General features: G+C 36.6%; 1 protein-coding gene across 1 annotated transcript in view; it reads left to right on the top strand.

The window, feature by feature from the left end:
- LOC129257826 (conserved oligomeric Golgi complex subunit 5-like) overlaps positions 1-5,328 on the top strand; it is a 30,744-nt gene extending 25,416 nt beyond the window's left edge. Inside the window, exons 19-20 of the mRNA XM_054896237.2 lie at positions 669-748; positions 1,492-5,328. Of these exons, the coding sequence (XP_054752212.2) occupies positions 669-748; positions 1,492-1,615 (204 nt within the window). The 3' untranslated portion in view covers positions 1,616-5,328. The remainder of the gene's footprint in view (positions 1-668; positions 749-1,491) is intronic.
- Positions 5,329-16,398: the final 11,070 nt, after the last annotated feature.

The following is a 16,398-nucleotide window of genomic DNA, read 5'->3' as shown; positions in this document are numbered from 1 at the left end:
AGTCTCGTACCAATAATGCCTCATTCTGAGCAGTGTAGTCTTGTAACATTATAGGCCCACTGACATGATAACACACTAAAATCACTACTCTCCATTTCTTTCTATCCTTGGCACAGGGTTTGTTGTTGTTGTTTGTTGTTATTATCTTGGGTTTTAAGGCGCGTACCATTCCATTCAGGCACGTACCATTCAGGTATGAATGGCACTGCTTTAGGCTAAATTTGAGGCTGTCCTTAAAGTGTTTTCTTTGCCATTTCAAAGCTCTGCAAACATCATCTGCTTGGGCTATCTGTTATTTCCCTTAATTACTGCCATATCTCTGATCTATTCTTGTGATCATTGGTTGCTCGATGGTATTAAGAATTCAACGTCCATGATGTTACTGACATAGGTTCATGGTGATATACAACTTTTGAAGAAAATTACTGTGATATATGTGGGGCCTCGTCTTACTAAGAGCTACGATTGATCCAATCAACCACAAAACTATGTTTATTCATACATTCGTTGTTTTCTTGAAAATTCAATGTGCTTCTCTTTGTTTACAAAGGACATTGTGCAAATTTCTTGTAGAAAAAATTATGACCATGAATTTCCGTAGAGTTGAGATTGATCATATCGATCGTAACTCTTTGTAAGAGGACCCTGGTCTCTTCTTTCAATCCTAGGTTGCTGGATGGTCCACCTCTAGATATTCCCAGTGGATGAGTGAACACACAGCCGAGAAAGAGAGGCTTGCATTAATCAAGTAAGATCAAAATATAGAATTCATTCAATAGAGTAGATTCAGATGATGCCATCGTAGAGGACATAACAATTCGAAACCAAAGCGTTAGACCATAAAACAATGATTGATCATGGTGTGATGCACAGGTTTATATTGTTTGTCCTCCAACATGAGTGCTTGTGGGAATGATCTGGGAATCCAAAAATAAATGGTGGAAAGTTTGATGATGATGATGATGATGGTGATGATGATGTTGATGATGGTGATGATGGTGATGATGGTGATGATGTTGATGATGATGGTGATGATGGTGATGATGATGATGATGGTGATGATGGTGATGATGATGACGATGATGGTGATATGGTGATGATGTTGATGGTGATGATGATGATGGTGATGATGGTGATGATAGTGATGATAGTGATGATGATGATGATGGTGATGATGATGAGCAACATATGTATAGCACTATTTATGTGTCAAAAACATCCAAAGGCACAAAATATGTCACACATTATTCTGGAAATGATGGCCTTTAGTTCAAATATGAAATTTTCAGAATTGTTACAATTATGAAGGTGGATTGATATAGAATTTCATAGACGTAGAGCAAGTGACAAAATGCTCTTTCCTTGTATGTTTTTAGGAATTATTTACCATGAAGCTCGAAGGCTAATTGTTGTCCTTCATTTTGATGAATATTTGTAAAGGTGAATTACATCAAAGTATAATATTTTTTTGGGTTCTTCGCCATTATACAGAGGTACGCTGGAGGCCTATGTTCAATCTGTGAGGCAAAGACAAGGGAAGGAGTTTGCCAGTATCTACCCAGTCATGGTCGATCTCTTACAAGCTGGACTCAAAGCTGTCGAAAAGAAAACATGATCTACATGTACAAACTCTGTTCTGAAGGATGAGGTTGTCTGAACCCACTCTCCAATCTTCATCTGTAGAGCGTGCATTTCGGAAGTGGTGTTTACATGAGAACTGTCAAGCTGTCGAGAAGAACGGTTGATCTACAAACTCTCTTCTGAAGGATGAGATCGTCTGAACATGTGCTCCCGTCTACATCCGTACAGTATGTATATTGGAAGTGGTGTTTACACAAGCCCTTTTGTGTGAAGATGACTGGAAGGGACTATCGAAGCAAAGCTTTTTTTCTTCCTGAACATCTTAACCATAAGATGTGATCTTAGATGGTACATGTAGACATGTAGGGCAGAATTATTATTGAGATGTAGAACATTCCAGAATTTTTATGGTAATTTTCATGTAATGTACAAAGTACATTCCTACGTTTCTCTTTACTGCAAATGTATTCTGACATGACAGACTAGGCAATGTGGCCTACGCCAAGCTGCATAATCCAAGCTACATGGTAGATGTTATGAATTGATGTAGAGGTTCAAAGTTTGAGCCTTGCTCACATATTTTGGATAATGATGCTAAAGGTTGCCCCCAGATGTAAACAAAAATTACATATGATTGAAACATGTCTGTTAAATCTCGGTTACACACATAAGTATTCATACACAAAGGGGGTCAAGAAACCATTATTAACATGAGACCCTCGTGTAGAAGACCTTTTTATGTTGTATTTATTTCTCATGTAGAAGACTTAAATGTAAAAAGAGAAGTTAAATGTACCGTGTTGAATAACCCGGTCCACTATCGGTGTGGTCCATGCATTGTTATTTCACGCTGAACCCACATCTCAAATCTCATAAAAAGTACTTATTAATCAAAATTAATTAATTAGGATGAAACATTGATTTTTTTTCAATAATATGCTCTCTGTGTTAATAAATTTCAATTAACCTCTAACTTTCACATAAATCTCTATGGAATTACAGAAAGTTTTTTAGTACTCACATCAATTGAGACAATCGACCGGGTTGCAATAAGAGAAGAATATCAGGCAGGGGGGATGACTGCCCGCCCCGATGGTTTTTCAACTAATGGAAAAAAGAGGGAAAAAGAGTGGGATGGTTAATAAAGGGAAGAAAGAAAGATACAGAATATTAAAAAAAAATATCAGGGCCATGCAACCCTATAATGTCTCTATAATTCAATTGAGATATAAATATGGCATTGCCCTTAGTCTTCTCCCCCCCCCCTGGGGCTGCCCCTCAATACAACCAATTATTGTTTCATTTCTCTTTGGCAGCAATTGAAAAAAAGAGGATTTGTGTTAAATCCTACAATCTTGGCAATTAAATGTTTTTATTCTCAGTTCTGACCTCCGTGCTGAGAGACTGATTTCTTGAGGCTGCTTTATATGGTCATTTCTTTCCAAAGGTTTCCCTAATAATGTGTCATTCATGCAGTGACATAGCAATGCACAGGGCTCTTTGCGTAACCAATTGAAAGTGATTTTATTCTCCTTTCGAAGCCCCCATGTAGTTTTCCCAGGGGGGCCAGTCAAATATATTGCTGTACGTGCATGACCAAAAAACACGTTTATTAAGGAGTGTTTTTTCAGTTTTGGACGAGGGCCACGCATGGACTCGTAAAGGGTATTTAAAAAAAGAGTGGTTTTGAAAGACTGGTCAGTGGTCAATTGTTTGGTCAAACGTATTAAAGTTTTTTTTTTCCAAAGATTTTTTTTAGGGGTCATATTCCCAACAACAACTCATTTAGGGGCCAAAGTGTGTAAATGAAGCCCCTGAAAAACTTGTTTTGGGGGTTATTTTGCACACAGAGAAAAACTTGTTTAGGGGGTGTTTGGAAATAATTTGGTCATGCATGTGTACAGCAATACATTTGACTGCCCCCCCACGCGTGGGGTTAGTTATGGCCGCCAAGATTACACATTGATTTGGAGTCAAATTTCATGTTCAGAATATTAGTAGATTTGATCAATTTTGCCTTTGTAAATAAGAATATTTATGTATATTTTTACGATGCATTTTTTAGTCCAGTCAAAATAAGCCATGAAAACTAAAAATGCAATACCGTTTTATTTGGACCGTCTTATCGCTGATCAGCCAATGATCATTGTTAGCCTGTTTGAGTATTTCATGAACATTTCATGAAACAGATAGCCAGTGATTTTCACTGACTATTGTTATAAGTTACTGAAATCCTTGCATCTGATTGGCTCAGAGCAAATCCGTCCGTGAAAATCATTGACATTATGCTTTATGAAACATTCCCCAGACCATACTGCTGTATCCTTCAAGGTTAAGTCCACCCCAACAAAAAAAAGGTGATTTTAATAGTGTATGAATCATACAATACTTCAAATTTTGCAGTTTGAAACTAAAGCAACTTTTTTATTGAATCACAATATATTACAACAATGACAATTCCACATGGTTAGGGAAGAATTAAAATATTCACATTGTTATGATGAAAAATTTAGATATGTCATATTTCAAAGAGTAAAATACAAAGGAAATAGTGAGTGCATCATTTCCCTCATTTGCATACCAAAAAGGAAAATTAAGCGGAACTTGTTAAATTTGCATCGTATCCGAAGAAATTTTCTATATTATACTTATTTGATTGTCTTTCAATTACATTTAAACCAACCTTTTGTTCGGATGGACTTCCTGTAAAGAGTATTATTAAAAATAACTATAATATTGCATTCCTAAATTGTTCCTGATATTCGGGTACTTCAATTATTACATTATAGCTGGGGCTGTTTCATAAAGCTGTTCCAAATTCAGTTATTTTGACTGGACTTTTTGTTATTAAATGACTGTCTGATTTTGCCTCTGTGTATTTATTTCTTGTTTATATGAAAATATATATATATATATGTTTTTGTCACACTCCATTCATTTTGCACTATCCATTGGCACTCTCTCTTGGTCATTTTTCTACATGTTCACTAAAATAAAATCCCTGTCGAAATTAAATCATCATGTCTAGGGTCACATCCTAACCGGGTCAAAATGACCAGGGAATAAGGTCAGAGGTTACCACTATATCATATCTGGTCATTTCTGTGTTGCATCTGAAGAGGGTGTGGCGCCAAATGAATTTATTTCCAGGTCTACTCGATCCCAAGTAATTTTTTTTCTCATTTCTTTAATAATTGATTACCATTTCAACATCCATAAAATCAGTTTTCCGTTTATCTGAGACATTTTCAAAAGTTCAAAAATTTGGAGCCAAGTATGGAAATATTTTATTCTATTCACATTGACTTTCAAATTGTTTCTTGAAGGGTATCGCAAAGTAAGTGTCCCTAGAACTACACAAGTTTAGTTGTCCTTACCCATACAAATGCAAATCGGGGAAAATTTTAGTGTCAAGACAAGATAAATACGTGATTTTTTTCTGATGATATTTTGCTAATTTTAAGTTACAGAAATAGGCTTCCAAATAAATAAGTGATAATTCATTAATAAAGGGCCAAAACTATAACGATAAGTATATAAGACGTGTGGATGTGCATTATGGTTAGATTTAAAATCATTCACTGATTGTGATATGTTGTTTTCAAATCATTATACTTATTTTGAATATAAACCATTGATTTTTTAGATGATGAAAAATGTTTATCATGGAAGGATGTTTTTAGCTTGAAAATCATGTTTACTTCATTTCAATTCTGCTGAAAAGGCTTTGAGCCTACCCCCCCCCCCAAAAAAAAGAAATACAGATTTCTGTGAAGGAACAATATAAATGTATATTCAAGAATAAAAATAGTCTATGAATATTGTAAAAGAGCATCTGTAGCCTGCATTATTTTCTTGAAATACATATATGCTGTAAAAGAACAGGACAAAATATGAATTATGATACCGTGTTTGTAATGGATTAAAAACTGTACTGTATTCAGGATATCATTCCCATCATCTCTCCATTTCTCATCCCTTTGTTCTCCACCTGTTTGTTATCATACCTCACACTTCATCATTGGCACGACACCTTTCCCGTAACCACTTTATTCTCCATCCGTTCGCACACCTAATCTCTACACCATTCCATTGTACTAGTAAGAACCTAACGTGAAATGACGAGAATGTTCCCGAGAACGCTAAATGCTTCAATAGGAATCAATATAGAACCAAACAGATCAACCAAATTGATTGCCCTTCTCCGTATGTGGCAACAATATTTCTCTGTAATATGTATTTTCATGGCTTTTTCCAAACAAAATATCGAAGCTAGAGCGATTCAACACAGCTTTTTTTTTACCTTGCAAGCTGAAAATCTTAAATTTCAATTTGATAGTTCGACTGAATTCTATTGCAAGGGTTAACATTATCTAGCCTGCCATGTTATTTTTTTTTTTTTTGGGGGGGGGACTGTGCCACCCGCAAAATTTTTTACTTTCAAGTTTCGCAAATCTTTTGAGACCAAATTTGCGACACTCGTGTCGGCTGATCCGAAATTATGCAACATTATGTAAATGAATGCACGTCCAACCAATTGCTCAAACACGTGATTTCATAGACCTGGGGTGGTATTCTGAGATCCATTTTATCTCAGATAAAATAAAATATTTTATCTCTGTTAAAATCAGTGAGATAAAATACCCTTAAAATCTCTCCGAATTGGTATTCTGAAAACAATTTTATCTTCATTTTATCTCTGTAAGACACACCTACTTTTTAATCAATATCCAATTAGAAACGCGCTTTTATAGCTCTCTCGTGTCACTCAACCAATTGAAATCCATTCCGCCAGGAGGTGTGGTAAAGGGGTGAGATTGCGTCAATTTATTGACTTCAAATACGCTTGCACTATACGCTTGCGCGTCTTTACAGAGATTTCTTTTTAACAAAAAGGACAATACTCTCATCTTTTTTCGAAGTCTATATCGCATCTTTTCAAGCATCATTTCAAAGACAATATTAGTCAAGACAAGTCTTATGAAATACTTTCTGATTGTACAGGAATAACGTTAAGGTGTTATTCTCAATAAATATATAATTTTTCTTCATTTTCATGTCAACATTTGGGGTTAATTGACCTAGAAATATTGGTGAAATCAACGTCGCGGAGATAAAATAGCCCCTACCCTCTTTTAAGTTCATTTTATCTTTTTCTTCAAAGTAACTTGGGCGCAAGCACATCATCCGCGTTGCAATACCCAGATACGCGATGGGTATGTCTACGCAGGCACTGTTCTGTTGCGTATCATCTATAGTTACGCAAGATGAAATTTATATGCAAGATAACATTTTAAATTTTATCTGAGAGATAAAATGTAATCTCAGAATACCAATTTCATTTTAAGAGATAAAATAAAATATTTTAAAGATAAAATGACCTCAGAATACCGCCCCAGAGTCCAATGCCAATTCTGGATCTAGACAAAATTCATAAATGCATCAATATTTCTACTTTTACTGATTAAAAACAATTGATTTATAATTGAAATAGAGTTGCTGACAATTTTCCATCAGAAAAAAAAACTAAAAGCCGAAAAACAACGAAATACATAAAAAATCTAAAAAGAAAAAAAAAGAGAAAAATCATGAAAATCTTAAAAAGAGCATCCAAACCAGAATTTCAGGAGATTTGAAATAATTTCCAACCAAATTCTGATTACATGCATTTATCAATTAGCATAATCAGATATGAATTCAAGTAATATTGGAACGATACAATTTTGCTGATATTTGTTGTGATCGCGTAACCAACAGCTGCGGATGTGGCTTATAAGCCCCGGCCTCCGGGTTATGCAATTTAAACAAATATACACTCTGGCTATATAGGGTTAACGTTCTTGGGAACATTACTGTCAGTAGGAAAAGAAAGGGAAGGAAAAATTGTGAAATATAAAACTTCTTGAAAGATACTATGTCAATCTAATTAAATTTTCAATTTTCATTTTACTGAAAAATCCTATTAAAAAATAGTTGTTTTAATAAGAAAAAATGTGTAATTTTCTCCAAAATAGATCATATTACACCATTTTACCTTCCATTTCTTTCTTGTACTTTTTTGTGACTTCACATGTGAATAAATAAGCTCCATACTTTGTTATATAAATTCCATTGCAAATATCCCAGCCAAATATCAAATTATTCTACAGTGTATGTACTATGTGTTACATTTTTTTTCTTGCATGCCTTCTGAGGGAAATGTTTTTTTCTTTATGGGAATTTGAGGAATTTATACCACATGTATGTGGCATATGGAAGTGTTCACATGCAAGGTCGCAAAATCATATCTTGAATAATTCAAACCTTCTTAAGGCCACCGCACACCTTATGACTGGTCCACGATCTGATTTTGGAACAATCGCATTTTGCTCATTTTTTAGAAAATTTAAAGTAAAATTATCTTTTTATTAAGATCAAATTAGCTGAAAGATTACTAATATAACAATTTTGGATGATTGCAAGCCTATAATTTGGAGTAAAGGCCAAATTGATTTAAAATCATAGCCAATCTTACGATTGCTATGACGTCGTAACGATTTGATGTTTAATTCGCTTTTATATTAGAGCATTGTCACACACGGGTATTCGTACATTAATTTGGAATATCACAAATAAAGATATTCCATTTTTCAGTAAAAGCATCAAATTCTAGTAGGTTTTGTTCCAAAATCGGGTTGGAGATCAATCATAAGGTGTGCTGTGGCCTTAAGGCTCATATTCACCAAGGGAAGTTTAAATCAGGAGGGGTTAGAAACCGTGGACTATGCAGATTTTATGTATAATTGTGTTTAATTCAGCACATATTTAGCACCCTATGTGAAAAAGGGGTATTTATTACTGGAGTGCTCGTGCTGAATTGGGCACTTTTATACATGCGACCTGCACAGTCCATGGTTTGTCAGTGGCAGCACCAGGCATTCCCCCCCCCCCCCAAAAAAAAAAATGAAGGGAAAATGCAGATTAATTTGACCTTGCCATCCCCCACACACACTTTCGTTTGCCCCTCCACTCCCCTCCCCAAATATCCTGGTGCTGCCACTGGAAATAGTACCCCCTCTTGGTTTAAACCTGGTGAATTTGGGCCATGTTTCTCTTAAATTCCTGCTTTCAAATCCTCTAAGTGTCAGGGAGGACTTCCCCTATAAACCATGGTATATAATATGCAAACTAAATTAAAACAAATGGACAGATATTTAGGATATCACCAAAGATTTTATTAGATTGAAAAAAAATCACATAAAAAAAAAATGGCAGCCCAGAAGATTTATCCAAGTGAAACTATCCAGAGCAAGTGACCTTGATCTTGGGATGGCTGCTGACCCTCACAGATAGGCTTGCTGTCCGGTCCAAGTTGTAGTCTCCCTTCCAAACTCACCCATTTTATGACATCACTACCAAAAGAAACCTTTTTTCATAATGTACAGTGAGGTGTCGATAACCCCACCATGCATGATGTGCCCCCTCCCCGAAGTCAAGTGCTTCAATTGTGATTCAATAGTTGCTAAGAGTATGAAAGACAATGCATTAAGGGTAGTTACCGAGGGCAACAATTACGATATGTCAAATTCTCTGTTCTCCAAAGCATATTTGAGTGGTTGATGAAGTCACATTCTGATAAAGTGGTCTCAACCCCCCCCCCCCATGATTTTATTTCCCCTCCTAACACCCTCATCATCCTCTTCTCAATGTTCCATCCATTCTCCTTCCCATTACCTTGATCCCTCCCCTCTGATTATTCCTCCCATTGTCCCTCCATCTGTCAATCTCTTCTATTACTCTATCTACACTACCCTCTCTCCCAAAACCCTCTAAATCCCTTCTCTTTTGTTACCCCACCTCCACAAATATCTCCCCCTAATCCATTCCTACATCCATGAACTGCTTTCCCTCTGTACCTTCCTATACTACCAAACCATCTCTGCGACATCTCTCCCCTTCATGTCCTTCCTCCACAAATCCATCATGATTGATATGTTCTAGAAAGCACCTTTTTTTTGCTTTGTTTTACTTTGTCTTGTTTTTGTTGTAAAGTATGTCAGAGTAGTATGAAATTCAAACAATATTTTTCTATTTCACTACACTCTTTATTCATACATGTCATGATTATGTTGCTAAGAATTCCTATGGATGCCATGTCATGGGATTGATTATTAAAATTCATGAAATATTTTCTTTTTAAAGAACAAGCAACTGTGTCTGTGCTTTTGTTTTGGTGTGGTTTTGCTTCTTGGTCATTTACTCATTTGGTTTTGCAGGATAACCCAATGATCGTGCAATGGAACAGCATGATTCATTCCCACCCCGTACTCAAGGAGATTATAAGGAATATAACACCGGAAAAATAAATACAGCTCTCACCCATAGGCTCGTCCAGAGCATTAGCACTTAAGATTCCATAAGTAATTAATAAAGCATGGTACGTGTATCAGGCGGTGAAGCGCAATGTCATATTTCGCGCAAAGCATTATGGGGGAATTCATCTAGCATGATGGAAATCGGCACGACTCTGTCGTCATCTCAAACACATTCCTCATCCTTGGTATGTGATTCACTCACAGAACTATTTCCTGGAAGCACCAAGACCTTGCATGAAATGAGTGCAGGAGTTCGTAATTCATCAAATACTTGGACAGATTTCATAGACACATTCAACTCTAATGATGCCTAGCATACCAGTATCATGTCCAACTCTTGCCAAAGTAATGGCCTTCGTGATGGACCTAACGAATAATGGGAACACACACCATTAGACCTTTACAAGTGGATCAGTCTAAATCCATCAAGCATCCTTTAAACACAGAGTGGGTCAAGGGATATGTAGAGACACATGTACAGTGATGACAAAGATCACAGTAGTCTTCCAGAGAATGATATCTCAGTCACATTCCTCTACGGCCGCTGCACGGCAGGTCGAAAACAGCCGTTTTATCTCATTTTATTTGCACCACCCGTATGTAGCTGGTACAAAAAATGTTGAAGCGGCTGTTTTCGACTCGCCGTACGGCGGCCATCGGGGAAAGGTGACCAAGTTATGAGCAACTTGTTCCAGATTCCACAACTCATCTCTTTCAGTTGAGCACCATCAAGCCCCCAAAATAAAACAAAACAAATACACACTGACAAACTGGGAGAAAGACAGAATAAAAGGGGAGAACCAACTCGAAAATCAGCTGAATTTCCTCAAAGGAAATCATCATGTACATGTATGACAAAGATGTCAGCAATCTCATGACCTTCCATGCAAGTTACATGTCAGATACATGTAATATCACTGGTAGTGCAAGGCTATCTGCAATCTTCTTGTCCACATGACAGAAACCACACCCGCACACAGACTGCCAGCAAGCATGGAAGTAAACAATGTACATCAATGATATCTTTGGTCCTTTCTGGTTGCCAGGATGGAAACCACTGCAAAACCGAGAAAGTGACTGTGAGGTAAAAATTGATGCCTACCCTATCAAAAGGGATGGTGCAAACTGCCCAACTAAACACTGAAGAAACCATAATATAACCAACAGGGTCAACCTAACAAGAGAACTTCAAGATGTTTGACAAACGACTGTTCTTAAACAAAGCAGGGGCCAGTTTCATAAGGAGATACAAATATTGTAACTTTGCAATTATGGCAACTACCATGGTAACAAAACAGGGCTTAGTAGCCAATCATAAAACAAGCTTTCCAGGGAATTTGCAATAATGGTGTTGGTGTTAGCCCATTGTATTCACATCAGCCAAAGGAACCAAAGAAAAGTAGTCACTGAATGGTAAAAGATACTTCTAGTCCAGGATTTGCAGGATCCAAGAGGGACAGATGATACTCAGAATTGGAAGATCAAGTTGAGACATCAATTCCTGGGAGGTCAAGATGGTGGGTACCAAGTCAAAGTGGTGCCAAAAGTGCTACATCAACAGCATTCAAGCTTATAGGACACTTAGCATTGCAGAAAATTAGATGGTACTTTGAGTCCAGAAACTCTGCAAGATGCAATGGAAGCCATGAAATATTGGGCCAGAACAGCCCCGAGGTCCATCTGCTCCATGAAGGACATCCAAGTTTGTACTGAATACTTTGTAATACACAGATTAACTGGATCTCCATTCTTGAGGAGTGTACCAACACAGAGAAGTCAATACGCGCTAATTGCTATGCCATCGATACTCACAATTTCATCCTACCGTGTACCTCGGTGGGTTGCAAATACAAGACCCTCTGATTACAAGGCGAGAGTCGGAACGACTGGAACACCACAGCACATGTGACACAAGAATCAAAGACAAATCAGATTTGACTCTGAAAAAATCTTTTCAGACGGTGCTCAAATTCAGATAATCGGCAAAGAGGAAAATTCGTAGAAGAGCCAGGCTTGCAAGCTTCGCGCAAAACTACTACATATGACATTGCGCTTCACCAAGTGTTACACAAATAAAGAGTTCTGGGTAAAATTGATGCAAAATTTTACATTCACATAAGGGAATCCTTTTCTAAGCACTCAATGCTCATTAAGTATATGGCCTCATACATTACCCAGAAAATTCGTTTCTTTAATTTTGACAGACAAGCCCATAAAGATTGAGCGTCGACCCTAAACACTAACAATTAGCAATTAGAGAGTATTTACGTTCCAATGCCTTAGTTTTATAACTTCACTCCCTACTCCCTTATAGAGTATGAGGATACTTGAAAGATGAAGTTCCGAACAATGAAATTACCCTGCATGAGACATGAGCGAAGGACCAAGTTTTTTGTTTTGGATAAAGTTATATTGAGGAAAGTATTTTATTGGAATTTATAGGAAGACAATCATAACATGTTTGCAAGAGTGTGTATTATGAGCAAGAAGGTTTATCATACTTAATTTTCTTTCTGAATGATGAAAACTTGACTTCATAGAACATTTGATCAGTCATGATGGATTCATGTTAAAAGGGCATGGAGGGGGAGAGTGACAGAGAGCGGTAGGTGGCAGAGCCATCTTGTCAGAGTTCAGTCAACTCAGTTGCTTTTAGTCACATCATGGCAGGTACAGTGTGTACATGTATATATCATGATGTGCCCAATAGGAACTGGATTGGCCAAACTCTTCTAATCAGGGGCTCTGGTGAATAGCACAGGAAGGTGCAGAGAGATTGCAATCCATGGATTAAGAAATGGAGAAGAGAGCGAGTAAATGTGGGAGAGGTGCATAAGGCAAGGTAACAAAAGTGAAGGGGCATTGAGGATTCTGCGAGGGAGGGTGGTATAATAGTTACAGAGAGATTGACAGATGGAGCGAATATTCAATGAGAGGATGAGAGAAAGAGACGGCATTGGAGAGGGGGTAAGGTAATGAGAAAGAGAGCTGGTTGGGTATAATCTGAAGAAGATCGAGACAGAAGGATGATGAAGAATCAAGCAAGATTTTAGGAGTGTATCAGAACAAGTGTCCATACATACAAAATGTCCCACAAAGTTACTTGTTTGGTCATAATGTAAATGCCAACCAATAAATGCTACCCAAATATCTATTGCTCCCTTTATGATCAGAATATGACATAGACATAACTTAACCATCCAAATATGCTCTGAAAACTAGAGAATGTGAAATAGTTACACTTGAGAAAAATTATATTCCACAATCATAATTGTCACCCTCAGCAACTGCACTGCTAAAGGAATCTTAATACATTGTCTCAAATACTCAAAGCAAATGATTAAAATCACAATTGAAGCACTTACTTTAGGGCCTGGGGTGCATCATGCATGATGGAATCATCTACTCCTCACTGTACATCATGAAAAATGGTTCCTTTGGTAGTGAAGCCATAAAATGGGTGATTTTGGAAGGAAGACCACAGCTCAGACCAGCCAGCAATCCATATCCATGAGGGCCAGAGTCCATCCCGTTGATCAATCGGTCGGTTGCTCTGGTGTGTTCCACTTGAATAAATCTTCTGGGCTGCCATCCAAATAATGTATTTAAAACAAAGAGACAATCAGGACATAGAATTATACACTATTGATATAAACATGTACATATATCATAGAGCAATTTCAAGAGTGGTATTGGGTGCTAGTGTTGGTTTGATAGGATAATCAGGGGACCTTTCCAAGAAATTTTTCAGATCTGACAAATTTTCAGGAGACAAATTTTGATGAGACGCTCCCCAGGTCGCTATGCTCCTTCATGATCAAGTTGAGGTGTAGAAAGTTTGTAGCACCTTTTAAATCTCAACAACAAATTATATTAATCTAAACACTGATTGATATCAAGTCCAAAATCCAGCTTAATAAATGTTGCAGCTGGAGCTTGTTTGACACAACACCAACACCAGTTCTTAACACCACACTTGATATCACCCATTACATCAGATGTTTGTAAGACTAAGGGCAGGTCCAAGCTACAAAACATATCACATATGATACACAAAATATATCACTACATGAACAGTATCCAACAGAAGTTAGCATACCCATTGTGAACATATAAGATATACAAACATGGCCGTACGCTGGGGAGGCAGCATGCGTAAACTTTTTCGAAAAAAGACTTGAAAGCAGGGAAGCAATTGAGCTTGTCATTGGGGTGCTTTTGCCTTTTTTTAAAAGTGGAATTGAAGGATTTCTTGCATACTTTTAGTGAATTTTGTGACAACTTTCAGTAAAAAATGTAGGTTTTCAAATTTCCTGGGGGGGGGGGGTGCAACTGCCCCCCGCTGCATACGGCCATGTATACAAAATATACATGAACAATAACCATAGAAAGTAAGCAGAACCCTCACAAAAAATATCAAATTTTCAGAAATTTCAGTGAAAGGGTCAAAGACTTAAAACTATCGTAAATTCTACATGAGTGAAAGTTGCAATTGCTATGGTAACAGGGCTCAGCAGCCAATGACATTCAAGGTTTCCATGGTAGTTACAATAATGGTTGAGTTATCATCATTGTTACTCTTTATGAAATAGGCTCAAAATCTTCGCAACTTTATATATATCTTGGTAACTCAAATAACTGAAGAATTGAGATAACAGGATATCTTATCTATGACCATTAAACATTTGCTCTATTATTAAAGGAAGCTACATAAAAATGTATTCATCAACATACCCATTAGGGGTATACATGTACTTTGTACAAGTACAAGTCCCAGTGAGCAAGTTACCAACAGTGAGTAAAACATCAAATCAATCCGCAAATAATGGGTTCATTGCAATTGACAAAATTTTCTGGGCCTGGTACATATGTATATATGTTAGAATACCATCAATGGTTATTGCATATACCGTCATAAAATTGCCTAAACAATTTTAGCATATTCTAAACTAAAGTTGTGGTTTAACTATGGACACCAAAATGTGACACATATCTCAAATGGAAGAGACTTGATCTATCAGCACATTTGGTACTTAAGACTATTAATAATCATCTGGGAATGATAATAACAATATTTCTCATCATCATTGGAGCATTAGGAAACACCACAGTACATAAATTCATTGTAATGAAAGTTTTAACATTTTCAGCTCCCAATAATTTTAGTACAGCATTTATAGACCAAGACCTAAATTAAACCGAACTTCAAAATATGGTCTTTAATCAAGAAATTATCCAACCCAAACATTTTCCATCATTACAGGCCTCATGACAAAGTAATATCTATGTTATTAATGCATGCAATTCAATTTAACATTGCATCATAGTCATTATGATTTCCTAGAATATGTATGTACTTGTAATTCTTTCCAAACAATAAGGAATATATCAGGGTTTTAGATATCCAAATTGATCCAGAAACAAAAAAGGTGATTTTTACAAATATACACTTAATAATGGTACTGTGCTTTCACAATACACACAATAATTCAGGTATTTTGTACATCTGTGATAAACTCTTCATGTTTATCTGGTGGTTACTTTCAACAATTTAAAATCACAACAGAGTGAAAGTTTGAATAATTGTTGCCAAATTGCCAAACAATATAGATAAGAGAAAAAATACAGCTTTATCAAATGTATATCTAACATATAACAGAATTGGGATCTCCAATAGAAGAATATACTTAGCTTGGACCTGCCCCAACATTTAAACAAGTGTCTTACGATACACATGAACATGTTAACATATAATAACATAAAATAATGCAGGCTTTGAGAAAGTATATAGGGAATTATTCGATTTTGTTTGGAGTGGTAATATCACTATTTTTGCTCCTCAGTAAAAATAGTTATTTCCAGTCCAACTTCGTACAAATAATTCTCTCTTTACCTTCTAAAGCAACATACACTGTATATAATATAATCGTTATTGTATCTTATTTTCGATCTTTCCTTGTTGAATCATCCCTAATCAAGACCATAGTCTAGATCGCGCACTGCGCTTTCAAAGCCTGGTTGCGCTTAACTCATGAGCTCACTGCCCTAAGCCATCGCGCTCAGCAGAATTTGATTGATGTCTGCGCCAATGCATCACAGGTCTTTCCCAAGAAAGACAGCTTGCTGAAAGGCACCTCTGAGAGATTGCATGATCTATTCCAGGCGAGAGGTCTAGAATGTCAATTTAGGTCAATTTGGTCTGCATTAGGTCCAGATTGGTTACACATCAACAAGGACCACATGTATTGTAGATTAACTGCTAGCTATTAGAATAAAGGGATGTTAAACAAATATACTAGGCATTTCTTTAAACAGCATATTGGGAATTATCAAACCTCGGTTGGATTGTCAACATCACTACTTATTTTGAAAGAGAAATTGCCAGACCATCCTTGGATCAATAATTCCCACTACACTTTCTGAAAACCTGATATATTTGTATACAAGAATGGATTCATAACTC

This window comes from Lytechinus pictus, chromosome 3 (genome assembly GCF_037042905.1).
Source record: "Lytechinus pictus isolate F3 Inbred chromosome 3, Lp3.0, whole genome shotgun sequence".
NCBI lineage: Eukaryota > Metazoa > Echinodermata > Echinoidea > Temnopleuroida > Toxopneustidae > Lytechinus > Lytechinus pictus.
The sequence above is the reverse complement of the archived record's forward strand: the minus strand, read 5'-3'. Positions and strand labels throughout refer to the sequence as shown.